The following is a 26080-nucleotide window of genomic DNA, read 5'->3' as shown; positions in this document are numbered from 1 at the left end:
GCCTGCAATACAGAAACTCTGTCTCAAAAGCTTACACCGGCAGAACAACTCTGGCTTCTGGGTTTCCCTCATTGCAAGGGAAGGACACGCGGCATGCCTTGGTCCTTAGGCGCCTGCCCCCCCTCCAGGTATACATGGACTGGTACGAGAAGTTCCAGGACCGGCTCAGCAAGAAGGTGGTGCTCCTGACGGGCGAGACCAGCACAGACCTAAAACTCCTGGGCAAGGGGAACATCATCATCAGCACGCCTGAGAAGTGGGACATCCTGTCACGGCGCTGGAAGCAGCGCAAGAACGTTCAGAACATCAACCTCTTCGTGGTGGATGAGGTCCACCTTATCGGGGGCGAGAACGGGGTACGTGGGGCTGTGCACCCCCAGGGGCCAGTGCTGGGCAGATTGGAGCATCTGTTGAGGGTGCTTCCCTCTGTGTTCCTCAGCATGGTGGGCAGCTTTTAGGGGAAGTCCTCTGAAACAGTGCTGACTTGGGAGCTTTAGTGCTTCAGGGTGTGTAGAACCCTTCAGTGGAAGGAGGACCTGGCACCTTTCACAGCCACCAAGCAGTGGATGAGGGAGCGGGGAGGTGGAGGCTGGGGACCTGGCCTGAGTGACGCCCGCCCTCTTCCCCAGCCTGTCCTAGAGGTGATCTGCTCCCGGATGCGCTACATCTCCTCCCAGATTGAGCGGCCCATCCGCATCGTGGCCCTCAGCTCCTCACTGTCCAACGCCAAGGATGTGGCTCACTGGTTGGGCTGCAGTGCCACCTCCACCTTCAACTTCCACCCCAACGTGCGCCCTGTGCCCTTGGAGCTACATATCCAGGTAGGTCCTGCTCTCTTGTCCCTGTGCAACTCGAGGTGCAGTGACCCAGGTTGGCAGCCTTGGCTTCTCCCTTGGTCTCCAGGGCTTCAACATCAGCCACACGCAGACGCGCCTGCTGTCCATGGCCAAGCCCGTGTATCACGCCATCACCAAGCACTCGCCCAAGAAGCCCGTCATTGTTTTCGTCCCATCTCGCAAGCAGACTCGCCTCACCGCCATTGACATTCTCACCACTTGTGCAGCCGACATCCAGCGGCAGAGGTGGGGGCCTGGCTTCTGGGACAAGTGTTTTGTGGGGGTCAGGTCAGGGTGATGTGAAGGGTGTGCTATGGATGAGCCCGGGTGGGCTGCATCAGCTCGGGGTGCGGGGTTCCCACAGGGGCTTGGAACCCCGAGTTGAGCCTGTACTCGTGCTGCCAGGTTCCTACACTGCACTGAGAAGGATCTGATCCCCTACCTGGAGAAGCTGAGTGACAGCACACTCAAGGAGACGCTGCTGAATGGCGTGGGCTACCTGCACGAGGGGCTGAGCCCCATGGAGCGGCGCCTAGTAGAGCAGCTGTTCAGCTCAGGTAAGATCCTCAGTGCTGGGGCTGGTGAGATGGCTCAGTGGTCTAAAGCACCTATTTAGAACAATCTTAGCAAAGCACAGGGACCCGGTTCAATCCCCCAGCACCACATGCCAGCCAGCCCCACCCCCTGGTGGTCTGAGCTGGCCACACACACACACACACACACACACAAATAAATAAATAAATAAATTAAAAAAATTTTAAAAAAAAGATCCTCAGTGCTGGAGCCAGCTGAGTCCAAGGCCAGATTGTGATAACCCTTCAGACAGGGTGACCTTATCTACAGACACCTGCCCAGTTGTTTAGCACCACTTTGTTACCTTATTTGAGCCCTAGACTATTGTAGTGTAGGTGGATAGACATTAGCCTAGCTAGCTGATGAGAGAACAGGCAGACATGCATGCAGGTCAGTGCTGTTTCAAAACCTCGTGGCTAACTCCTGTAATCCCAGCCCTTGGGAGGCTGAGGCAGGAGGATCACCATAGTTTGAGGCCAGCCTTGGGCTACCCAAGTGCAAGGCCAGCTTAACTACATAACAAGACCTTGTCTCAAGAATAAAAAAAAAAAAAGAAGAAAGAAAAAGTCTGGGACTGTTTGCCCACTAGTCCTGGTTCTGTGTGGATACCAGACTCCCTGGGGTGATAAACTCATAGGGATGTAGTTTGGAGCAGAGCTTTGATTTCCCTCAGGGTGGCCTGGTGCCCTCTGTCTCTTCAGTGATCTATGGCACTTGCCACAGAGTTCATCGTTCCGATGTTTAGTAGAGCCCAAGTATAGATGCTCCCCCAGAATTGCCCACTCGGAGACTGCCTAGTGTGGGCCATGGTCATAGTGAGCCGTAACACTGAAAGTGGTGGCTGGATCTGTGTTAGCTCTTTCTGTTGGCACCAGTCTGCAGGGCAATGCAAACCTTACTCTTGCTGGACCGTGGATTCCATTGCAGGGGAGTCCCAGAGCCAGAGCCAGGCACCCACCGTATGTAGTACTGTCTGTAGTCCTCTCGCCACCGTACGTAGTGCTGTCCGTGGTCCTGTTGGCCCTGTTCCCAGCCTGCCTTGATGAGTTGTGAAGTGTAGCGCAAGGTTCTCCCTGGCTGCCCCCAGAGGCAGTGACCTGCATCATCCAGAGAACCCCTCCCTCAGTCTGCCTCTCCCCTCTGCTGCCCAGGGGCCATCCAGGTGGTGGTGGCTTCTCGAAGTCTCTGCTGGGGCATGAATGTGGCCGCGCACCTGGTGATCATCATGGACACCCAGTACTACAACGGCAAGATCCACGCGTGAGTTTCAATAGTGCTGTGCCAGCGCAGCCTCCTCCACTTGCGTGTGCAGACAGGGCAGTGAATGTACAGCCAGGGTTCCACCATGCCAGGTCTGGGGTTCCAGTCAGGACCTCAGTGCACATTGGCTTGGTAGTCGCTGTCCCCACATTTGAGCAGGTTGCACAAACAGGTGCTGAGAACTAAAGGAATGTTAGCCGTTGTTTAAAAAATTGTCTCTATCTATCTATCTGTCTGGTACAAGGTCTCTGTCTTAGTTACTTTTTATTCGTTGTTGGGACAAATACCCAACACTCAAAATGAAGGAAGGAAAGGTTTATTTAGCTCACAGTTAGTGGAGGGTTCAGTCCATATTCCGCTGGCTCCAAGGCAAACAACAGCAGTTCATGCGGCAGAAAACAGTGAAGAGCAGAGGAGGAGCAGCAGCTGCAGCGGCGTCCATCAAGCCTCTCTCTTCCTTCTGGGCTGACTGTGAAGATCAGCACTCCACAGTGAAGTTTGGAGCTCCTCCAAAGTGGCGCAGCTCGAGCTCCTCCGAAGACGGAAGGGGGGCGGAAGGCAGGAAACCAGGCAGGGCGGCTTCCTGCCTTTCTCAATTCCTGGGCCCTGCCCACCTGCAGGGCTAGGCCCCCATGCTGAGATCTGCCCAAGCTGATTCAGCCAAGTTGACACAATGTATCAACCAACACAGTCTCTCTATATAGCTCGGCCTCTAGTGATCTTCCTGTCTCAGCCTCCCTAGCACTGGGATTACAGGTGTGCATCACCATGCCCGGTTTCACCAGCACGGCATGTGGTACTGGGGATTGACGCAGGTCCTTGTGCTTGCCAGGCAGGTGCTTAAAGCACCGAGCGATCTCCCCAGGCCAGTGGTCATACCTGTGTGTTTCACAGAGTAGGAAAAATGAGATAGGAAAAGTGACTGTAATAACAGATGCAAAGTAACAAGGTCAATCTTTCTCAGAAAAAGCATAATTGAGCTCTTGATTTTTTTTTTTTTTTTTCAGAAATACAGAGGATTTAGACAAGAGTTTTGGTTTATTTCCAATGTCTGGACCTGCTGCTTGGTTTGCTTTTAAGTTAGATGACAACTTGTCAGATGCAGCTCTTTCTGCAAACCTTGGTGTATGCATTTGCTCCTTTAATGTGAAATCACCTCATTCTTGGCCTTAGGGGGATTGGTAACTTTGGCTCAAGGGCCTTGGTAAGGAATCCAGGGCCTTAAAGTAAACCTGCCATGTAGGTGGCAAGAGAAAGGCAACTGTGACTGTTTTGTCCTAACCGGACCTTTTCTGTTCATCTCGTATGAGCAGTCCTCCAACCTGAGTGTGCTCTGCTTTTCCTCCTCTCCTGCCTCCAGCTACGTGGACTACCCCATCTATGACGTGCTGCAGATGGTGGGTCACGCCAACCGCCCCCTGCAAGATGACGAGGGCCGCTGTGTCATCATGTGTCAGGGCTCCAAAAAGGTCAGTCTTGGAGGCAGGTGACACCTGGACATCCTGAGCCCTGTTTAACAGAGTCCTGTTTCTTTTTTATGATAGATACCTTTTAAAAACATTTTAGTCTTTTTCTACTTTTGTTATTTCCACTTGATTTTGATTTACCTTTTTGCAATATTTTGTTTTTATTTCTCCCCTCTCCAAACCACAGGATTTCTTCAAAAAGTTTTTGTATGAGCCTTTGCCAGTGGAATCTCACCTGGACCACTGTATGCATGACCATTTCAATGCTGAGATTGTCACCAAGACCATCGAGAACAAGCAGGATGCTGTGGACTACCTCACCTGGACCTTTCTGTACCGTCGGATGACGCAGAACCCTAATTACTACAATTTGCAGGGTCAGTGGGCTCCAGAGTCCAGGGGTCCCTGGTGGTTCTCCCCACCCCCATGGGGTGTTTCCTTGACCCACCTGCCGGCTTCTCGTCCCCCCAGGCATCTCCCATCGCCACTTGTCTGACCACTTGTCTGAGCTGGTGGAACAGACACTGAGTGACCTGGAGCAGTCCAAGTGCATCAGCATTGAGGACGAGATGGACGTGGCGCCCCTGAACCTGGGCATGATTGCTGCCTATTACTACATCAACTACACCACCATCGGTGAGTTGAGGCACAGGCGCAGTGACCGTTTCTTTGTGCCTGCCTGCCTGCCTGCCTGCCTGCCTGCCTGCTCTTGTGTGGGTGATGTGACAGGGCCACAGTGCCCCCGCGTGTCAGCGGGGTGGATTGTGAGAGTGCAGTGCAGCCCAGGCAGCTCACTCATTCCTGTGCAGAGCTCTTCAGCATGTCGCTGAATGCCAAGACCAAGGTGCGCGGGCTCATTGAGATCATCTCCAACGCTGCGGAGTACGAGAACATTCCCATCCGGCACCATGAGGACAATCTCCTGCGCCAGGTGAGGCTGTTCTGGAGCGGGACCTTTGCCCAGTGCCCAGGGTACATGTGTGCGGCCACCAGCACCCCCAGGACCCCACCCTTATCCATCCTCACCTCCCCACCTCCCTTCCCTTGGGGCCCCAGGCCATGTTGGATTGCGCCAGCCTCGGGCAGGCTCTCTGGTGTCTGCACATCACACTTTTCCTTCCCATTCAGTTGGCTCAGAAGGTCCCCCACAAGCTGAATAACCCGAAGTTCAATGATCCACATGTGAAGACCAACCTGCTGCTGCAGGCTCACCTGTCCCGCATGCAGCTAAGTGCTGAGCTGCAGTCAGACACGGAGGAAATCCTCAGCAAGGTAGAGCAGGGTGAGCAGGGACATGGCGGGTCACGGGCAGCCAGGCGGGCTCTGTGCAACCCACCTGCTCTCCCCCCACCTAGGCAATCAGGCTCATTCAGGCTTGCGTGGACGTGCTCTCTAGCAACGGCTGGCTCAGCCCTGCCCTGGCAGCCATGGAGTTGGCCCAGATGGTCACCCAGGCCATGTGGTCCAAGGACTCCTACCTGAAGCAGCTGCCACACTTCACCTCAGAGCATATCAAGCGCTGCACAGACAAGGTGAGCTGCGTGAGGCTCGGGTGCTGGGTGAGGATGGCCCAGGAGCCTGGACCACACGGAGGGGGTCAGAAACTGGGGGCTCCACGCTAAGCTGCTAACAGGCTGCGTTCTGTGGGCTGTGTACTTCTCGGAGCTGCCTTTTCTAAGATGACCTAAGAGTGGCAGAAGAGACGCTAGCAGCCTTTCCAGAGCTGGGTCACTTGCCAGTGTCCTCTTCTGAGCTTTGCCTGCCCCCTGCAGGGAGTGGAGAGTGTCTTCGACATCATGGAGATGGAGGACGAGGAACGAAATGCGCTGCTTCAACTCACGGATGGCCAGATTGCAGATGTGGCCCGCTTTTGCAACCGCTACCCCAACATCGAACTGTCCTATGAAGTGGTAGAGAAGGACAGCATCCGCAGGTGAGCCGGGGGCCCTCGGGAACAGTGTGGGACTGCTTGGAGCACCAGCGGCCATGTCCCTCACAAGCTGTCCTGTGTTCCCCACAGCGGTGGGCCAGTTGTGGTGCTGGTGCAGCTGGAGCGAGAGGAGGAGGTCACAGGTCCTGTCATTGCACCTCTCTTCCCACAGGTATGTCCTGGAGCCTGGCTCTCCCTTGGGTCCTTGGGACCTATCCTCTGGCTAAGTTTCTGGCACGTACATTTCACGTGGTGAGAGGGAATTGAGTGATAACGAATTCACAAGGCTAAGAATTAATCTTAGGGCCATGGACTGTTTTTTTGTTTTTTTCTGCTTATTTTTTTATTTTTATTTTTTTTTTAATTTTATTTTGTGTGTGTGTGTGTGTGTGTGTGTGTGTGGCCAGCTCAGCCCACCAGGGGGCGGGGCTGGCTGGCATGTGGTGCTGGGGGATTGAACCGCGGTCCCTGTGCTCCGCTAAGCTTGCTCTAAGTAGGTGCTTTAGACCACTGAGCCATCTCACCAGCCCTCTGTTTATTTTTAATTTGTTGTTCTGGGTGACTGCTATATCACGTGTGTCTTGAAATGGCTCTGGGGCTTGGGCTTTTCCAGGTGGTGTTTGTTCAGTCTCCTTGGTCAGGTGTACTTCCCTGAGCTTCTGGTTCTGATTCTTTATCACCAGAAAGAAAATCTGATCTGCTTAAATGGGGAATCATTTCAGGTTGGCAGCAGAACTAGCCCAACTTCACCATTAGTGCTATGAGCTGGTGGTTCTCTCGGGTCTGAGGAGAGTGTGTTAGATCAGGACACATGTGCATTGTGACAGCGGAGTGGCCAGCAGAGGAGGCTGAGTCTCAACAGGCAGGGTTTCAGAGGCCGCCATGGTTCGCTTGGGTGCTCAGCTGCAGGCTCCTGACCATGTTAAGATTTCCTCATCTGGTCCATGTACCTTATACTCAGAAGCTGCCAGGCACCAAAGGTTAGCCCTCCTGGTGATAAGGACTCTATGACTAGGGACCTTGGGACAAGGTCCACTGAAACCTTTTGACAGTTGCAGAATATTGTCTCAAATTCTGTTTTTGGGAGGAACTTTGGGAAACTCCCAGTTCTTTGTTGTCCTACTTTATAACCACTTTCATAGTTGCCAGTGCCACTGGACTTTATATGCTGAAATATTTGTCTTTGGCCACTGCAGAAACGTGAAGAGGGCTGGTGGGTGGTAATTGGAGATGCCAAATCCAACAGTCTCATCTCCATCAAGCGGCTGACCCTGCAGCAGAAGGCAAAAGTGAGTATCACTGGCTCTGTAGCTGTCCCAGGGTGGGCAGGGTAGTAGTGTGTTCCCTGACTCCTGCCTGCTCTCTCCAGGTGAAGCTGGACTTCGTGGCCCCAGCCACTGGTGCCCACAATTACACCCTGTATTTCATGAGTGATGCATACATGGGCTGTGACCAGGAGTACAAATTCAGTGTGGATGTGAAAGAAGCTGAGACGGACAGTGACTCAGACTGAGTCCCAGACACTGGCTCTTGGCCAGAGGAGAGCTGGTCCTGAATGGAGACCTGAGACGCTGGTTACGGAGACCATGTTGTTGCCCAGGACCAGGCGAGTTGGGGCTAGTGCCCCTTTGTACTTGGCCTTTGCAAAGCCTGGGTCCAGCACGCACAGGCATCCAGCAAACTGTGTCACAACTGGCAAGCTCTTTATAGTTCCTTTTGTTAGTCATTCCAGTAAGTGACAACTAGAGGAAACCTTTGTTCTTTCAGTGATTCCAAATTAAATGTTTCTTTCTCCAACCTAAGGTGTTAGCTGACAAGATGTGTTCTTTACCTACTAACTTTGCTTACTGAGCACCTGGAGGACAGAGCTGCCCTTTGGTTGAGCCTCAGTCCGGTGGAGGGAACACTGGCAGGGACCTCTCAGTTGAGGCTTTCTACTTGACCCACCTCCCTCATTAACCTCCCCTGAAGCATGTAGACCCCAAATGAAGTGCTCTGTGAGGTGCACCAGCTGGATCAGACCCAGTCTTGGCAATCTGATTTGTAATCCCAAACTCCAGATCCACGGCAAGCTGCTGTTCCTGAGTGCATGTGCACAAAACTCGAAGGGCAGCTCCCTCAGGCTGGCAGTCTTCAAATGATTCAGTTTCAGGACCCGTGTAGGCTATTAAAAAATTAAGATTCCAAGGACTTTTATTGTCTACATTATATAGATACTATGTTAACAGTTTAAAACATTATGTTAACATCTTTTATGAAAAATAACTTCAAAAACAAGAGAATCCAGGGAGAAGAGTAAGTAGCCTTTTAGGTCTGGCTTACCATAAGACAGCCAAGTTCTCAGAGCTGCTGCTCCATTCAGTCTGTTGTATGTGGCTTGAATTGGTTTCACAGATAGGACAGGAAAAGGGAGTTCTTAAGTGGCCTTTTCTGGTAGTAATTGTGGCAGTTTTTGGATACTATGCCAAGACTAAAGGTATTGGTGGCATCTCAAACTTGACCCGCGCACCTTGCATACTCAACCCACACTGGCCTCAGACTTTCAATCTCTTGCCTGAGTGATTTTGTAACATTGCTCATCTGGAAAATGTTGATTGACTGAATTATATAATTTCCAAATGTTAATGCATTTCATTATAGGAATCACATTTATGTATATTGTTGGCAGTGAGCGCTTACCAGTAAAAGGTTCATTCTGTTCATTTTTCAGAAAATGTCAGTCACAGCCAAGTCTGAATACCATTTGTTTTTTCAAATAAAAAGTGCATGGTGGGAGAACACCGCTAACTCAGCTATCCACCCACTTTTCATTCATCAGGGCAGAAGCGCCCTGTTCCTTACTTTCTCAGCATACTGGAAATTGTTCTCAGGCTCAACATTTAATACACATTTTAGTCACTGTTGCTGCCAATCAGAAACATGGCTAGGGAAGCCAGCAGCTTTCCTACTGTAGGTGTGAGGCAGTGTTGCTGCCCCCGCTGGACCTCGGGATGCAGGGTCTCCGATTCTGAGAACCACTGCTCTAGAGGCTGGGCCAGCTGTCTCCAATCTAAGGACACGTTCCTATAGGGCAGAAAATGAAGTGCTAGCTGTCCCCTTGGATATCCTCATGCCCAACCTGATGTCAGGAGCCAAGTGGGATGACGAGCTGCTTACAGACAGCGTACCACAGGGCCTGAGGAAGCATCCTTTTTCTGCTTCCTCTGCACTTGCAAGATGTGTGCTGGACTGGCTCTTCAGGGGGCCATGAGTTCCTGTCTCATGTTTTAGTCCCCATGGTAGAACCAGTCTCCATCCTTGCTGAGCCTATTGCCAGTAGAAAGTCCCTTTTAGGGTTCATATCATTCTGGATTCATTTTCTCATACCCCTGACAAGCTGTCCCCATATTATAATAGTGCAGGCAGTATTCTAGGGCCTCTAACGGAAAGCAGTGGTGTTCTTATTTTACACAAACTTGCACTAAAAAAAAAAAAAAAAAAAAAAAGTTCCTTCAATATTACATGTCTTAAGCGCAGGGATTTATCCAGAAATTGGGAAGCACAGACCTCCTTCAGACAATTCATGATGGAATTCCAAAACAACAGTGTCTCTATTGACAGGACTTTGGATTCAGGGATTATTTCCATAGCGTTTACAATTTCAGAAAAGACGGACGTTGTCCTATGTACATACAGCAGTTAAATACTATATTCACTTGCCCGAAGTATAATAGCACATCCTAGAGCAAGCCAAATCTGTGGCAGAACTGCACTGAAGGTCTGAGGTCTACTGAGGCCCTCCCGTCTGAGGGAAAGGCAAGCGGCCCTGCAGCTCTGCGTCTGTGTGGCCAGGTCTGAATGAAGTAACCACGCTGAATGAAAATCAAGGATGCTTCTCCAGGTCTTCTCAGGCCACAAAAGTCTTAGGGCATTTCTGGGATCCCAGGATGCTCCCATCTGGGTGGCTCAGGGTGCTTCTGGCCGATGGTACTTCCAGAAGGCCACGTCCCCATCATCACTGCAGGACGCCAGGAGCCCTGGCTCCTTGGGGTTCCAGGCGACACAGTTGACATCCTGGGAATGGGCCTGGCGCAAGTGGGCAGTCAGGGAAAAAGTGGGCTGCTGTGGATCTGAGTCAGGATCCTCCTCAAACACGCGGATGGCATCGTCCCCACAAGCGGTAGCCAGGGCCCCTGTCAGCTGACACCTGGAGGAACACACAGCAGGTATCTGGGTGGTCCTGCTTTCTCACCCTGGCACCGTGTTAGGGAGGCTTTTCCTCGGTTCCTGACAGAAAGGGCTGCGAACCTTACCACCTCTGCCTTCAGGCACTTCCCCTCTACCTCAGCTCTCCCATATAATTACCCTGAAATACAGAATTATCCTACCTACAGCCTGATGGCATACTTCTCACACGGCATAAACGGTTCACCACTGTTGTGAAGGTTGGTTTTCTTTGTTTTTTAGTGCTAAAGAACAAATTCAAGGGGCCAGGGAGAAGGCTCAGTAGAATAAGTGTTTGCCTGGCAAGCACAAGGGCCTGAGTTCAATCCCTGGTTCCACCAAAAAAAAAAAAAAAGGACAAACTCAGGTCAGGACCTCAAGCATGCTAGGCAAGTGGTCTACCACTGAGGAGCTATATCCTAGCATAGCTCATGAAGTTCTAACTTCAAAACCAACAAAATAACAGGCCAGCTATTGAATTTTAGCATAATGTACTTAAGTCCATTTCTGTTGAACACATAGGTTTTTCCCAAACGTTTGATAATATAAACAAAGCTTACGTACACATCAACCTCGTTCATGGTTTAGGATTATTTTCTAGGTCCAGTTCTCAAAGTCACAATTGCCCTGTGACCTTCTCTCCTGTAGAAATGGCTAGAAACTCTATAGACCCAATCAAGAGCCTGGGCATGTACTCAGTGATAGACCACCTGCTAGCATGCACAAGCCCTGGGTTTGATTCCTCCTGCCAGAATAAGTAAGTAATCCTAGTCATGAACCCACAGCTTTCATGGTAACTTCAAGATGCTACAGTGTTGTGTAAACCCCAAGGGCTGCTGCTGCTGGTGCTGCCCTCACAGGCTGGGATCCTAACCCGGGTTGGCCTGGCTAGGCCTGCTCTCTGCTTCTATGAACCCCAGGCCTGCCAGCATTAAGCCAGCAGGGCAAACAGGCCTGCTCTGAAGAAATAGTGGCTGCTTTCAGATCTTCGGTGGCAGATGGCAGCACAGGGTCATGCCATCTCTAAAGTCCCTGACTGCAGTGGGTCTGTGCAAGTCTTACCAAGCAATGTCGTAAATGGTCCTGGAGTGGAAGCCCGACAAAGTGCAGATGCATTTCCAGGTGGGGTCAGAGCCACTGCATGCCACCCCTGCAAAATAGACTTCTCTTAGCCCCAGGATGTAGCCATGTCCATGGGATCTCGGGCAAAACTACACCACAGCCCCACTTTCCATCAGCCCTGAGTCCTGGTCTCTTAACTGTCCCCATCCTCACTATCTGCCTCAGTGTGGCCCCAATCTTCCTAAATCTTCCCTATTCTGGTACATGTTGGATCTAACTGGTTAGTCTGCTGCTCATGCCTACCCATTAGCCAACCCAACCCACTTGACTCCTCTCAAGTCCCTTCTGTCCTGTCCTACCCACATGGATCTCCATCCCTCACAGAAGCCTAGGTGTCCCACCACTAATGCCTGTGCAACCACTGCTAGGCTTTCCCTGGACCTTCTCGGGTGAAATTCTTTTCCTCGTTACATCCTGCATGCCCCTTGGACAAAATGGCTCTGCTCCATGAACTTTCTATTCTTCTAGCACTCTTAACTAGAACCTCTATGGTCCATGCTACTTCTGACCCCAATTTGCTGTGATTCATAGAGGCATCTTAGCAACTTGACTACAAAGCTCTTAAAGAGTCTTCTAGCTCTACAAGTGGACCCTCACCTTGTTCGTTGCCTGGTAGATACTGGCGCCAGATGCGCACAGTACGGTCATCACTGCAGGATGCCAGGCGCTGGCCACTAGGGTCAAAGGCCAGACTCCACACAGTGGATTCGTGGCCCTCGAGGGTTGCAAAGCACACCCAGTCATCTTCTTCCTCCCGGTACAGTTTCACTGTGTCGTCATAGCTGGCAGAGGCCAACAGCTGGGGGAAGGGAAAGAGACCCAGCCCTCATCTGAGGCCCGGGAAGTATCTGTGCTTCCAACACTCCCCCTACCAGAACAGCGCAGTCCCAGAAATCCATTTTTGTAGAGGAACTCGTGTTTTTCAGTCACAGAGATCACTATAATGCCAAGTTGAGGTGAAATACCAGTGGAAACATCAGCGGAAGCCTGGCCTAAAACTTCCACACCAAATTTCCTTCCATGAAGAGACCTAGTCTGACTCTTACCTCCTGGCTCGGGTGCCAAAGCACATGCTTGACATCCTGCGTATGAGAGTTGAGAACACTGACGCATTCATACTCATCTTCTTCATCAACTGTGGGAGGAAAAAAAAAGAGCCAACCCCATCAGAGACACAGGACGCTGGTCCATGAGCTGGTTCTCTGCTGTATCCGAAGGAACCTGGACTCACCTTCCCAGACCCACACGCTCTTATCTCGGCTGCAGGTGGCCAAAAGGTTGCCAGAAGGGGCCCACGCCACAGACTTGACCTCATTTTCATGACCCTCAAGAGTGGTCACACACTGAAAAGGGAACAGGGAGAAGAATTAATGGCAGCTGTCACCCTAGGATTTGGTCAAAATCCAAGGTCATGATCTGGATAGTAGGTAACATTAAGTGAAGGCTGTAGGCCAGGTCCCGCCCAAGTGGCCCTGGTTGGCTCATATTCCTAAACCAGCCCTAAAATGGTAAGGGACAGCACATGGGAGCAAAAAGGCAAAAGTTCTGGTGTCACTCAGCCTGATTACCTCGAAGTCCTCCTGATTCTTCTTCCAAATGCAAGTGGTTGCATCAAAGCTGGCAGAAGCTAGGTAATTCCCACAGGGAGACCAGGCTACCTTTCGGACGGTGCGCTGATGGCCTTCGGAAAGGACAGACTTGCAGACCCAGCTGTCACCTACAGGCAGAGGACAGGCTGGGTTCTGGGGCTGGGTACACAGGAAGGACCTCCGGAGGCCAAAGCTCGATCCGTGTATTTAATAACATGCTTTTATGAAGACGAACTGCCTGCTTCCTCTGGAAACACCCTTCTAAGCCAAATCGGAGGTGGCACCTTCTGCATTTAGAAGTGCCACAAGACACTGGGGCTACTCTCCTACCAGCTTCCCACACACACTTTTCTGCATCACCCACTGTCCAAACTCCCGAAGCAGGCGGGACTGGCTTGCCATTTTGTTTGTAGAACTGGCCAACCCCTGCGCCTGATAAATCCTTCCCTCAGCTCTCACACTGTGCATCGGCCGAAGCCTCGACGCCAGCTTGTGCAGCTAGGTCAGGCCTTACCCTCGGTACCCCAGATGCGGATTCGACGGTCACCACCGCACGAGGCCAGCAGAGTCCCGGCGGGGTTCCAGGCCAGGAACCAGCAGCGGGAGTCTGGGTGCGCCGGAACACGACTCAGCAGCACCAGCGAGTCCTTCATGGCGGCCGGCGAAGGGTGAGCAGATGGGCAGAGTCAACGCGCCAACTGCGGGTCCCACCGCAAGTACCCCAAATACCACCTCTAGATTCCCGCGGCAAAGCCTCGAGCTTCCGCCCAGAGCCCGGGTTGTCCTGGGAATTGGGGTGGGGTGGGGGGTGGGGCGCCTGTTGCGCCGCATGGGCTTCTGGGAGTTGTAGTTTCTCCGCTTACCCCAAACCAGGAAGCGTCCCCGGCCCGACTCAAACTATTATTCCCACAAGTCCCTGCGCAGAGAGCCGTATGCGCGCGCAAGCAGCGGCCCGGGCGGGGCATGGGGCGGGGAGCGGAGGAGGCGGAGGCTTAGGAGGATGAAGCCGGAAGTGCATCGGCCTGGGTCGGTCTGGGCGTTGCGGGATTGGGGCCTGGGATCGCTCGGCCCCAGGCAGCCGAGAAGCCCGTGACAGGGTGGAGCGGCGCCATCCCAGCCCTGAGGCCTGCTGACCGGTGAGGAGCAGGGGCAGAGTGAGGAGGGTCTTTTTATGCCGCAGGTCGCACCCGAAAGTGCGGGTCCTAGATCTTTGATCCCAGATCCTGCGGCCCAGCCGGGTTCTCCACCCTTCGTCACCCTCTGGCCAAGATCCTGGGTTCAGGTTCTCCCCTCCCCCAGTAGCTGATCCTCAGTATCCGCGCGACTTCCCATCCTGATCCACACAGACCCCATTGGCCTCTCACTCTTGGTCCTTGCCCCGCACCCTAAATCCTGATGCCCGGTCCCCGCCCCCCTAGTTCCCGCCGTCCTCTGGTCTCTGCTCAGCCCTGGATCCCACCCGTCATCCTCCACTGTCGGCCCTGACAACCCCGCTCCGGCACCCAGGGTATTGCTCTCCTTCCCGGGACAGGCAGGCGACCCGCAGCGACCGCACAGCGACGGCGGGCGGCCCCCGGACATGTACGCCCCTGGAGGCGCAGGGCTGCCCGGCGGGCGCCGGCGGAGGAGCCCAGGAGGCAGCGCTCTGCCCAAGCAGCCCGAGCGTAGCCTGGCCTCGGCGCTGCCCGGAGCCCTGTCCATCACGGCGCTGTGCACTGCCCTCGCCGAGCCCGCCTGGCTGCACATCCACGGAGGCACCTGTTCCCGCCAGGAGCTGGGGGTCTCAGACGTGCTGGGCTACGTGCATCCGGACCTGCTGAAAGGTGAGGGCGCTGCGCTCCTGCGCTCCGGGCCTCGGGGCCGGTGGGGCGTGGGGAACTGGCTAAAGCTACACCTACCAAGACCCGTCCTTGTTTGAAGCAAACACCCCCTCCTGCGTGATGCTCGTGCCCACCAGGTGGCTCTGTTTAGGGTCTAGCCCTTCATTAATTCTGATGTTCTTCAGCAAAGCACCTTCCATGTTAATCTTGTCTGCTGCTATTTTAGGATTCTGCCTGCGTTGTGTAAAGAGAAAATAAGGGTACTAGGTGTCACCATCTCCCTTCCCCTCCTAAGGAACCTGTGAGATACAGCAAGCTGCTTTGGGGTAGCCTGACTGATGGAGGAAAAAATTTTAGTACAACTAAAAATTGTACATAAATTTTAGAGTATATTTTAGGGTTCTAGGGTAATCGGACTTTTGTTAAGGGAAAAGGGTGTGGCTTTTTAGGTCATCAGAAGTCCATGCATAGCCAGCAAGAGCCCAGGGCCTGTCCCAGGGAGCACCCTAGCTCCGTGGCCACTTCCTGTCTCCAGGAGTGAGGATACAGGTTCTGGGGAGGGCAGGACTTCACTGTCTGGTTTTGAACCCAAAAATGGTCAGTGGAGCACAAACAGTCCCTAGTAAGGGCACAGTTTGTCACCCAAGATCTTTTGAACCATTCTTGAAGTTCTTCCTGTTGCCTCAGGGGTCTGCTGCCCTCATCTGAGCACTTCCTGTTAGGAATCTGCTTGTTGCTTCTTGCAGGATTCAGGCCCCAGGATTTAGTGAGAAAGGGCCAGCTACTTCTTGACTCCATGTACCACTGCTGCAGCTCTGGGCTGAGAAACCTCAGCTTGTGGCCTCATGTTATCCTTAAGCCTTCTCTTCATGTTGTGCTTCTCTGCTGGATTTTAGAGGCCTTAGGATGTACAGAACAGGGTGGGGGCTTCTGGTTTGTTTCCAAATTCATATTCATGGTGCCCTTGGCCCAATAGGCGCTTTAAAACTGAAGTTGTCCACCTGTTGGCCTTTCGGTAGGAAGCCTTTCCCTTGGCCCACGGCTGATAGCACAGATGCCTCCAGGGTGGAGTGGGTGTGGACGGTTTTCCCCTCAGCATGTTCCCTTCTCCGTGCCTCTTGGAAGCACAGCTGCGAGCTTCCCACCCTTCAAGCAGGCCTGTTGCTCGATCCCACAGAGTTAGGATGTTTCAGGAGTTCAGTGTCACGTGCGAAATGGGAGCGAACTTCCGCTCACCCCTGGGGTAGAGGGTTCATGAAAGTCTCATGATGGAGAGGAGCTGATCTGACCCCACATCCGAATTGCAGAGGCCCAGGAAACCATGGCCCTGAAGAGTGAAGTGCTCTCCGTAAGGCTACCCAGCACAGGGGGGCGTAGCTGTGACTGACGCCCATTTATTGATATAGAGATCAAATGGTTCTTTCTCACTTACGGTGTCTATCCTTTGTTTCGCTTCAGTAGTCATAAAGAGTAATCTTATGAGATTGTAATTTAGTGTGCATCCTTGTTAAAGGCAGTTAAAATAAAAATAATGGTACACCATCTTCTTTGTTCACACATGCGTTTGCCCTTTCTGAGAAAGGACTCGGACTGGATGTCTTCTGTAAAACATGTCACTTCAGCCTTTTCAGTCTGTTCTCTACATGTTTAGAGGGTGTTGGTGGTGGTGGGGTAGTGGGGATTGAACCCAGGGCCTTTGCACTGAGCTGTATCAATAGCCCTTCTTTATATTTTCATTTTGAGACAGGGTCTCTAAATTTAAATTGCCCAGGCTGGGCTTGAATTTGTGATTCTCCTGCCTAGGCCTCCCAGGGTGCTGGGATTACAGGCGTGTGCCACCACACCTGGCTACTGCTTGGTACTCTAACCCGGTATAGCTTCTGTCCGTGTGCCTGGCTATCTCCTGGGCCATCACAAGCTGGGAACAGGGCCAGGGAGATGGCTCAGTAGAATAAGTACAAGGGCCTGAGTTCAATCCCCGGTTTCGCAAAAAAAAAAAAAAAAAACACCAAGCTGGGAACTTTTGGTGTCTGTTACTAGAAGAGCTGGCCTTGGTCCCTCGGGAGCCATCACGCTAACTGAGGAATCAGGAGGTTCCTGTTGCTTTTCTTCTCCCTTCTCTCTGTATACCTACCTGGTCTCTTGATCCTACTGAGCCTTCATACCTTGGTATCCTTTGTGATTGTGTGACCTCTGGGTCCAGCAATTGTGACTTGGAAGCCTGGCGTAGCCCCCATCTCCAGAAGGAGCAGAGCTGCAAGCACAGGTGTGGTGCTCATAGATCCTCTTGAGGGAGAACAGAGCCTGTTGGGTCTCTGCAGGTGACAAGCACCATCGCTCAGCACCACTCCAGGCGCACTGCATGTGAGCTTGTTGTTTCTCCTGATCAGTACCTGGGTTTGGCAGGTGCTGCTGTCAGTGTGTCATGGAGGTCTCAGCTCAGAGAGGGTGGGTGATCTTAGGGACACACAGCCAGCTTGGGTGGCTTTGATTCTGAAGTCCACGTTCTCGTTACCACACCTTAGTGCCCTCCGTGTTTCCTTTTCATTTGTTTGGAGTGACCCATCTTTTTTCTTTTTTTGTGCCATACTAGGATACTGGGGTTGACCTCAGGACCTTCTCACATTTCCAGTCCTTTTATTTATTTTTATTTTTGTAATTTTTTGAGACAGGGTCTCACTGTGTAGCCCAAACTGGCCTCCAACTCATGGCAATCCTCTTGCCTCAGCCTCAGAGTGCTGGGATTACAAGTGTGTGCCACTGTGCCCAGCTCTTTAACCCCAGTCCTGTTAAAAAAAAAATTGAGGGGGACAAAGTCTCGCTAAGCTTGCTGTATTCCTACTGTGTTGGGCTTGAACTTGAGATCCTCCTACCTCAGCCTCCTAGTTCTAGCTGAGTTTTTGTCCCACGGTGCCTTGGGGGGTGGTCCTGAGGCCAGCAAAGCCTCGCATCCTCCCAGCACCATCCACAGAGCCTTGCAGCTTTTAGCAATTGCAGCCCAGCTCAGAAGGTTCTGCCCTGAATTCTTCCACTTCCAGAGACTACCTGCTTGCCAAACCGCTCTTTAACCTGGGCTTAGGTCCAGACCTTCTTCAGTAGCCCTGGGGAGAGGAGCCCCAAATCCTTTCTGCTTCTCAGCATGGCCAGCAAAGGGCAGCTCTGCCAGCGTCTCAGGAAGCCTCTTAGCAGGAAGAGGAGGTTGGGATTTGAAGTCCAGTGAATTCTGATTGATGGAAGCCCAGAGCCTGAGGGCCCACCAGGAAAGGCCCAAGGGTGGTGGCTGGTGCAGGTCTGTGGGGCCTGTCCTCAAGCAAGTTGGCAGGCACCATTGGTGTCTGCAGGGTGACACAGCTGGGCACATAGGGGCCCTATTGGTGGCCTTTGTCAGTGTTGTTGGGAAGCCAAAAATATCACAGTGTGGAGTGGCTGAGCAGGTGGGACAACACACAGAGAGGGACTGGGACAATGCTTGGGGGATGAGTGATGGGGAGGGGCCTACAGCCCACGCAGGTCAGGTGGGGATTAGTGGAAGAGGGGCAGGTGGACAGGAAGAGCCCAGGCCTGCAAAACAAATCCAGCTGGTGACTCAGGCGACCTTGGGCAAAGTCACCTCCTTGGATCCTATTACACAGCAGCTGCCTTCTTTCCTGATGATTGTGGGGACGGTCAGTGTTTACCCAAGGAAGCAGGCAGGGCCCAACTGCAGGGTGTGCCGTGCTGTGTCTTGCCTGAGTGTTGTGGACCACAGCACTGTTTTGGATTTAAAACTGGGACCTTGTCCTGTGTGCCCTTTCTCCCACAAAGCCATAGCTGTGTGCCCCTCGGGCCTTGTGTCTCCCTCCAGCAGTCCTCTAGGGAGCCCTCCCTATCAGACCGATGCCTCACAGGGGAAGAGAGGAAGATGCAGAGGCGGTAGCCCCAGGACAGGAGAGGTCCTGAGCTGGGTGCCCAGCATGTCTGGGGTGACAGCCTGTCCTTGTATTCTCTGAGATCCCCTGGTGACGGTCTGCCGGTAACACAGAGTGAGCACCTGGGATATCCAGACGTGTCACCCAATAGGACAGCCCATTTCGGGCTTCTCCACTAAACCTGAGGGTCACTTGCAGCTTCTGTGAAAAGAGTTGAAACGAAATCTGGATTTTGTTATTGTTGTTGTTTGTTCTTTTTTTTTTTTTTTTTTCTTTTTTGAAACAAAATCTCACTATGTAGTTCAGTGTGGTCTTCAACTCACAGTAGATCTCAGGCTGGCCTCAAATTCATGGCAGTCTTCCTGCCTTACTCTCCCAAGTGCTGGGATTACAGGCGTGCACCACCCCACTCCGGAAAACAAAACCTGTTTTCATGTTGGGTCAAAAGCCCCTTCTGGGTACCACATTGTCACCCTGGTGGGGTAGACCCTCAGTCTGGCCTTGACAGGTGCCTCTTCTGCCCAACACTGCTAGGAAGTCTCAGTGTAAGAAGGAAAGGTGCCGCGAGGCATGGAGGTACACGCTGTCATCCTAGCACTTGGGAAGCTGGGGCTGGAGGTTTGCTGTGAGTTCAAAGCCAATCTGGGCTATCTAGGAAGATCCTGTCTCAATAAAGCCGAAAGGAAGATGTACCAGTGGTGACTCTGGCCCAGCTGCCTGCCAGCAGGGCAGTGACGTCCAGGGAGCCTCCTTTCTCGGCAGTGTCAGCGTCAGCGGGTCCTCCCCCTGCACCCGTGGCAACTGAGGCAGGAGCCACTGCTTTCATTGATCCCTGAGGTGCAGGCTGAGGGTGGGGCAGGTGCCCACACAGGGTAACCTGGAGCCTGTCTAGCCATAGGAGTTGGCGCCAGGTCCAGAGCCTCTGCAATGTCCTGGCCACTTCTCAAGCTGGACTCTGAGGCCACAGCACCACAGCAAGCAGGCTTTACCCAGGAAGGCCCCATATGAGCACTTCCACTGGCTGAATGACCCAAACCGCTTTTTGCTTTTTCTGTTTTTGTTTTGGAGATTTCATGCTTCCAGCTGGTCTGCTAGCAAGCTCAGCAGCTGCAGGCTCTGCGACGGACACGCTGCCAGCATTCCCATTAGCATCTGACCCTGCAAGCACGTGCACCTCCTTAGGACGTGATTGATTATCTCCACCAGGAGAGAAGGCTGCTGGCTGGTGCCTGCTGATTCCAAGCAGCACAGGGCAGGGTTTGCAGTCACTGTGTGACTTGCAGGAAGTCACTTAACTTCCTAGAGCCTCTGAATCCACATCTGAGCTGTGTGACGAGCTGTTTGGCAGCAAGGATCAGCACTTGACCATCTCTGCAGCAGCTGTTCCTGCAGGGGTGTGTGAGGCTCTGCCAAAGATGTGTGCCTGCTGGGAGTCCTCTGTGAGGCCTGCCAGCAGGTGCACATCCTTTTTAAAAAATTTATTTGATACAGGGTCTCACTGTTTAGACTCAGTGATCCTCCTTTCTCAGCCTCTCTAGTGCTGGGATTACAGGCCAGCACAGTGCACCTACCAGGGATCGAACTTGGGACCTTGCTGGGCAGATGCTTATGCCACTATGCTATTTCTCCAGCCCCAGCTTTTTTAATGTTAAAATAAATGTATTGTGAAATTTAAGGACATAGTGATGTATATAATTGGTGCACATTTTTAGGGATAAGAAAATGGCTAGGTATTGGGAGGCTGAGGCAGGAGGATCAGTGTAAGTTGAAGAACAGTCTGAGCTACATGGTGAGTTCAAGGACAGTCTGAACTGCATAGGGAGCCCCTGTCCATAAGAGAGAGAGAGATAGACAGACAGACAGTCAGTCAGTCAGTCTTGCCTCCAGCAGTTATTCCAAGAAAAGACTAAAAGATCGCATACATCCTGCCCATCTCTGCCACATGCCATGCAAGTGCCAGCTAATAACAGTGTCTGAGTATCAACACCCTCGGCTTCTGGAGTTTTTACTGGGTGAGAGCCATGGGCTTTGATCCCTTCTTCCCTGGTGCCGGCTGCTGACAGGACTGGCGCACAATACATGCTCAGGCCCTGAGCAGATGGCCGGCAGACGAGATCATAACAGATAGCTCTGAGGGTGGCCTCCTGGGTCACCTGAAGCCAAATGGAGACACAGGAGCCTTTGGGCCCAGCCCGCAGCTACCTGGAGAATTTGTGTTTTGTTTTATTTTGGTGGTACTAGGAATTAACCCAGGGACCCTTTGCCTTCTCACGGAGCTACATCCCTAACCCCATTAAATTCCTTTTTTTTTTTTTTTTTTTAATGTATTCAGTACGTGATCTGCAGGGTCTCACTACACAGACTCGTAGCGATCCTCCTGTTTTCAGCCACCCAAGCGCTGGGATTATAGGCGTGCACTACCACACCCGGTCTCAGTCACCATCTCAGTGCGCCCCAGGGGTGGTGCCGGCGTGGCATGTGGTGTCGGGGAGCAAACTCCTGTCCCTCTGCTCTGCCTAAGCAGGTGCTCCATTAAATTCTTTCTTTTTTCAATTTAGATACGTGCTAAGCAAATGCTCTATCCCAGAGCCCTGCCCCAGCATCTTAGTTCATTAAATGCCTTGTTGTAGTTGCACATTTGCCTAAACTGCTTCGATTTTTTCCCTCTTCTCTCAATGTTATTTTTTCTGTAGTAACACATACTGACATAAAATTTACCATGATAAGTCACATATGGTGGCAAATGCCTGTCATCCCAGGACTTAGGAGGCTAAGGCTGGATGATTGTCCCATGTTTGAGGCCAGCCTGGGCTAATAGTTCAAAACCAACTTGAACCATATAGCAAAACTCTGTGTCAAAAAAAGAAAAAGCACCCTATGACCAATGGCACTGTCCAGCTTGGCATCATTAAATATTTCTACATCGTTGTACAGTCATCACCAGTATCTGTTTCCAGAATTTTTCCATCATCGCAACCTGAAACTCTGCACACACAGTAATAATGCCGTGGTAAACCATCGCTCTGTGTCTCTTTTTTTAAAATTTATTAATTTTATTGAGAAACAGCAATGAGACAGTTTCAAAACCAATTAATAGGACAATTTCAATAAGGAATACATTGCATATTGTTATCTTCTTGGTGGTTATTCATAGTATAAGATGCAGACATGATATCCTGTCCAAATACTATTAGTACAAATCTTTCTTCTCATTGAATTAAGAGAAAGTAGCTGTATATCTATCCTAACTATTTTGTATATACAGATACAAAATGGTCCTTCCTTTGTATCCCCTTTTTTTGTTTAGTTTTGTTAGAGATGGGTATTCCGTTGCCATTTAAATATCTGTGTCTCTCTTGGACGCGTCACGGCCTCTCATCTGAGTGGAGCCTGCGGTATTTGTCCTCCTGTGTTTGGCCTTTCTTATGCAGTGTACTGTCTTCACTTCTCTGAGGCATAGAAAGGGGAGGGCTGAGTAGAGGAGATGGAGGCGGGGCATGAATGGCCTCTGGCCTTTGCTGGTCTGGGAGTCTCTGCTCAGAAGTCAGCGGGGTTTCCCTGGTGCTTGGGAGTGTCCTCTGGCAGAATCGGTTAATGTGCAGATTGACTGTCAGCATTTTTGGAGAACAGCTGGGTGAACTTGGCAAGCATTGGGGTGGGATCCTGTGCAGATTCATCTCTTTTAAAGAGGATGACAGGAAGTATGTGGTAACAGTGACACCGGGTTCCTGTCTGCTAGTGTGGAGGTCGAGGTCATGCCCACCCTCTACAGACCAGCTGGGCCTCCCAGGCTGCCCAAGACGGCAGCAGAAGAGCTGGAGCTCCAGGCAGGGCCCACATTAGGCTGTGACCTGCAGCCCTGAGCTTTGGTTGTCCCTTGTCCCCCCAGATTTCTGCATGAACCCCCAGACAGTGCTGCTCCTGCGGGTCATTGCTGCCTTCTGCTTCCTGGGCATCCTGTGTAGTCTCTCGGCATTCCTCCTGGACGTCTTTGGGCCCAAGCACCCAGCCCTGAAGATCACGCGCCGCTATGCCTTCGCCCATATTCTCACGGGTAAGCCCTGGCTGCTGTGTGGGGAAGGAACTGCTTTGGGGTGGGCTGTGCTGGGCGGCCTGGGAACGTGAGCCTCATCTGTGAGCACACGCGTGCCAGGTGCTTGAGGGACATGTCCAGCCCTTCACAGCTTATTGTCACATTTGCAGTTTGCCTCAGTGTCCTGCTGAGCCCAGCTGCAGAGAGAGAGGGAATGTTGTTCAGTTCAGCCTGGAATTTCACAGCTCTCTCCAGGTGGCCTTTGAAGCCCACTGGAGCTCAGGGTTTGGACTGAGCAAGGAAGCAGGCTGTGTTCTTAGAGGGTATGGTTGGGCTCCCTGTCCCCTGCCCTCGGCTCCTGCACACCAGGCTCTATGCTTGTAGGTGGCTGCTTCCTTTCCTATGACCAGGTGGTTATGTCACTTTGCCTTGTGATGTTGGTCGCCTCCAGCTCCTAAGCTGCACAACCTTATGGATCCCTTAACTACCCATCGTCATCTGGTGCCCTTCACATACCAATTACAGTTTGGTTTGTTAAGATACTGAGGATTGAACCCAGAGCCTTTGCACCAAGCTACATCCCCAGTGCTTTTTTATTTTATATTTTAGTAGACAGTTTCTACTAAGTTGCTAAGTTCCCTGGGCTAGGCTTGAACTTGCCGTCTGCCAGCTCAGCCCCTCAGGACACTGGGATGACAGGCATGCGCCACCGTGGCTTGCTCCCACTGCATATCCAAGGTTAGGCCGCTGTCCCACCTCAGCGTGAGTCCCCTGGCCAAGCAAGGGTCTCCTTCTGGGGCTTGGGGCTGGGCAGGTTGTCTGAGAACTGGGTGAGAGCCTGATTGGTTCCTCAAGGATCCTGGCTGCAGGGTGCCTGCTAATCCCCGTGTGTTGTCCCTCTGTCCCCTAGTACTGCAGTGTGCCACTGTCATCGGCTTCTCTTACTGGGCTTCCGAACTCATCCTGGCCCTGCAGCAGCAGCACAAGAAGTACCATGGCTCCCAGGTCTATGTCACCTTTGCCGTCAGCTTCTATCTGGTAGCAGGCGCTGGCGGAGCCTCCATCCTGGCCACCGCGGCCAACCTCCTGCGCCACTACCCCACAGAGGAGGAAGAGCAGGCACTGGAGCTGCTGTCTGAGATGGAGGAGAATGAGCCCTACCCAGCTGAGTACGAGGTCATCAACCAGTTCCAGCCACCCCCTGCCTATACGCCCTAGTGGAAGCCGGGCTTCCGTCAGCAGCCCCTCCCACCCCGCGGAGCGGCTTCCCGCAGTCCACACTGGTAGGACCCGACCATCTTCATCAAACCCTCCCCGGGAGAGACTCTGCCTTAGGGTTGGCCCTGCATCCCTGCTCCCAGAAGCTGGGATTCAGCGATTTTACATAAAGCACTCTTCTGCCCGCCGCCTCTGCTCCCTTCCTGCTCATGAGTCACTACCAGCCAGGGAAGGGCCATATTTTTGGGACCAGGACTTTGCTTGGGAAGCTGCTGAGAGTGGACAGTCCCAGAGAGAAGTGTCACCAGGTCGGTGTGTGTCCCACAGCTGTGGCCCTGTGCCTGCCCCCTCCTTCCCTCCTAAGCGCCCCGGTCCCAGGCTGCCTGCTCCGGGGATTCTCTGCACTTTAGTCTTCGGCCTTCTCCCCCCAGTGTTCTGGTTTGATGGGGAACAGAGCACTTGCTCACGAGCCCCTGCCCTGGCTTCAGGTGGCTGGTGCCAGGCAAGGAGAGGGAGCTGGGTGGGAGACTTAGGCCTCCTGGTGCCTACGTCGGATCAGCGTGAAGGGGCTGAGTCTCCCAGTCCCTTAGCCTTTTAAAATGTGAGTGGTTTTAAAAGGAAAAATGAAACCAAGCAACAGCAGACATTCTCTTTTTAAAATCGGCTGTTGTTTCTCCACAATGTGTCCCATCCCTTGGGCTCTGCAATATTGGGACCGCAGTTCCTTCCGAGCCCGTGGTCCCCTCTCCCGGGTCTCCCCATGAAGAACACAGCCACTTTCCCCAGCTCCTTCCCACCCGGCCCTTCTAGCTCCCTGGGGCCTCCCTGTGGAACCAGAGCCGTGTGGTCCCAGGGGCTGAGGACTGTGGCCTGGCTGGCCGGCCAGCGTGGTGCTCCTCAGGACTGCGGCTCTGAGACGTAGCCTGGCCTCAGCTCAGGAATGGGGGCCACAGCAGGGCAGGACCCTCCCCGCCCACATAGGAATTCCAGCCGGCAGAGCCCCTGTGTGTCGGGGTCAGACTAGCAGGCCAGCTGTCCCTAGACTGCACCTTGGGGCTACAGCCTGCTGCATGCCTCCCCTACCCCCAGTGTCCTCTGGCCTGGCAGTGTACGTCTGGCTCCTTGTTACCTGGCTGTTGCTCCGGTTCTACCCCAAGGCCTGGGGCATAAAGTAAGCAAAACTCAAGAGACCTTCAGTGTGGATCCAGATGGCCAAGTTGTCCTTGTCCAGTTCCTGGCTTCTCTGGATTTGCGTCAGCATTGAGCTAACAGGAGGTCTCTTCCACTCTCCTCCCACCTACAAGAGGACAGGCAGTTTCGGCAGGCACAGAGAATGGATGTCACCACTGCGCCATGGCCAGAAAGAGACTGGTGTCGCCATCTGCCTCAGGCTGGGTGGACCAGAGGTGTCTGCACAGATGCCTGTGTGGAGACCACGTCTGCATGCGAGCGAGGGCTGCTGGAGTTCACTACTTGATGCCAAAGTGTGTCCCAACGCGACCCCCACTCTTCCACACCCTTCTCTTAGGCAGAGTGGCTGCCAGATGGTACCTGAGCACAAAGCCAAGGAGCCGAATTACATCATTCTGTAAAGTCTTGAGTCTGTCATTGGCACCCTGGATGTCTGAGCGGGCACTCAACACGCATGCCAAAGGGAATGGTCACTCACAAGGACCTGCACACTCCCCTGCGGACCGTGCCACGTGATTCGGAACCCTCTTTTTACTAGGTTCCCACGCCGCCCGCCTTTCTCTCTCCCTCTGCCATCCCAACACTGATAGTTTGTCACATAAATCCCCCTGGTTGTGTTTTTCTTTTCTAGGAAAAAAATTAAAGCAAAACAATGAAAAACCTGAAACTACAATAAGAATGTCAATGCCAATGGCTGTCTGTCATTTTTCTGTCACAGTTTTCCCCATTTGGTTTATCTGCTTCCTCTGAGAAGGACATGTCCACGAGGCTGTCTAAGTCAGAATGACTCGCCCTGCACAGGGCATCACTTCCAGGAGCCTCCTCAACCCGAGGACTCCCTTCCACAAAGGGAGTTTCCAGGCCAGACAGGGAGAGATGAGATGGCTCCACCCAAGCCTGTGTCAGGTATTCCCTGGCTGGCTGTAGAAGA

At 52.7% G+C, this 26080-nt stretch overlaps 3 protein-coding genes across 5 annotated transcripts in view; 2 read left to right on the top strand and 1 right to left on the bottom strand.

The window, feature by feature from the left end:
• Snrnp200 (small nuclear ribonucleoprotein U5 subunit 200) overlaps positions 1 to 8845 on the top strand; it is a 31261-nt gene extending 22416 nt beyond the window's left edge. The window contains exons 31-45 of the mRNA XM_004633161.2: positions 129 to 356; positions 630 to 821; positions 904 to 1082; positions 1242 to 1393; positions 2561 to 2669; positions 4030 to 4138; positions 4323 to 4512; positions 4607 to 4771; positions 4945 to 5066; positions 5264 to 5407; positions 5491 to 5667; positions 5908 to 6068; positions 6156 to 6237; positions 7262 to 7354; positions 7435 to 8845. Of these exons, the coding sequence (XP_004633218.1) occupies positions 129 to 356; positions 630 to 821; positions 904 to 1082; positions 1242 to 1393; positions 2561 to 2669; positions 4030 to 4138; positions 4323 to 4512; positions 4607 to 4771; positions 4945 to 5066; positions 5264 to 5407; positions 5491 to 5667; positions 5908 to 6068; positions 6156 to 6237; positions 7262 to 7354; positions 7435 to 7578 (2247 nt within the window). The 3' untranslated portion in view covers positions 7579 to 8845. The remainder of the gene's footprint in view (positions 1 to 128; positions 357 to 629; positions 822 to 903; positions 1083 to 1241; positions 1394 to 2560; positions 2670 to 4029; positions 4139 to 4322; positions 4513 to 4606; positions 4772 to 4944; positions 5067 to 5263; positions 5408 to 5490; positions 5668 to 5907; positions 6069 to 6155; positions 6238 to 7261; positions 7355 to 7434) is intronic.
• A 194-nt stretch (positions 8846 to 9039) lies between these two features.
• Positions 9040 to 13768, bottom strand: Ciao1 (cytosolic iron-sulfur assembly component 1). Its single transcript, XM_004633160.2, has 7 exons — positions 13494 to 13768; positions 12959 to 13107; positions 12622 to 12733; positions 12437 to 12525; positions 11988 to 12189; positions 11331 to 11418; positions 9040 to 10251 (listed from the first exon to the last, which is right to left on the bottom strand). Exons 1-7 carry the CDS (start codon positions 13630 to 13632, stop codon positions 10011 to 10013), a joined length of 1020 nt encoding a protein of 339 aa, XP_004633217.1. The 5' UTR covers positions 13633 to 13768; the 3' UTR covers positions 9040 to 10010.
• Positions 13769 to 13969: 201 nt separating this feature from the next.
• Tmem127 (transmembrane protein 127) lies at positions 13970 to 25822 on the top strand. 3 transcript variants are annotated; one of them, XM_004633159.2, is made up of 4 exons: positions 13970 to 14115; positions 14511 to 14802; positions 22597 to 22761; positions 23651 to 25822. In XM_004633159.2, the coding sequence occupies exons 2-4, from the start codon at positions 14559 to 14561 to the stop codon at positions 23956 to 23958; spliced, it is 717 nt and encodes a 238-aa protein (XP_004633216.1). In that variant the 5' UTR covers positions 13970 to 14115; positions 14511 to 14558; the 3' UTR covers positions 23959 to 25822. The 3 variants fall into 3 exon arrangements, with proteins under 3 accessions (XP_004633216.1, XP_023573236.1, XP_023573235.1); XM_023717468.1 differs by having other exon boundaries at positions 14486 to 14802; XM_023717467.1 differs by having other exon boundaries at positions 14398 to 14802.
• The last annotated feature ends 258 nt before the right edge of the window (positions 25823 to 26080 follow it).

The sequence above is a fragment of the Octodon degus genome, unplaced genomic scaffold, assembly GCF_000260255.1.
Source record: "Octodon degus isolate 3935 unplaced genomic scaffold, OctDeg1.0 scaffold00052, whole genome shotgun sequence".
Lineage (NCBI taxonomy): Eukaryota > Metazoa > Chordata > Mammalia > Rodentia > Octodontidae > Octodon > Octodon degus.
The sequence above is the reverse complement of the archived record's forward strand: the minus strand, read 5'-3'. Positions and strand labels throughout refer to the sequence as shown.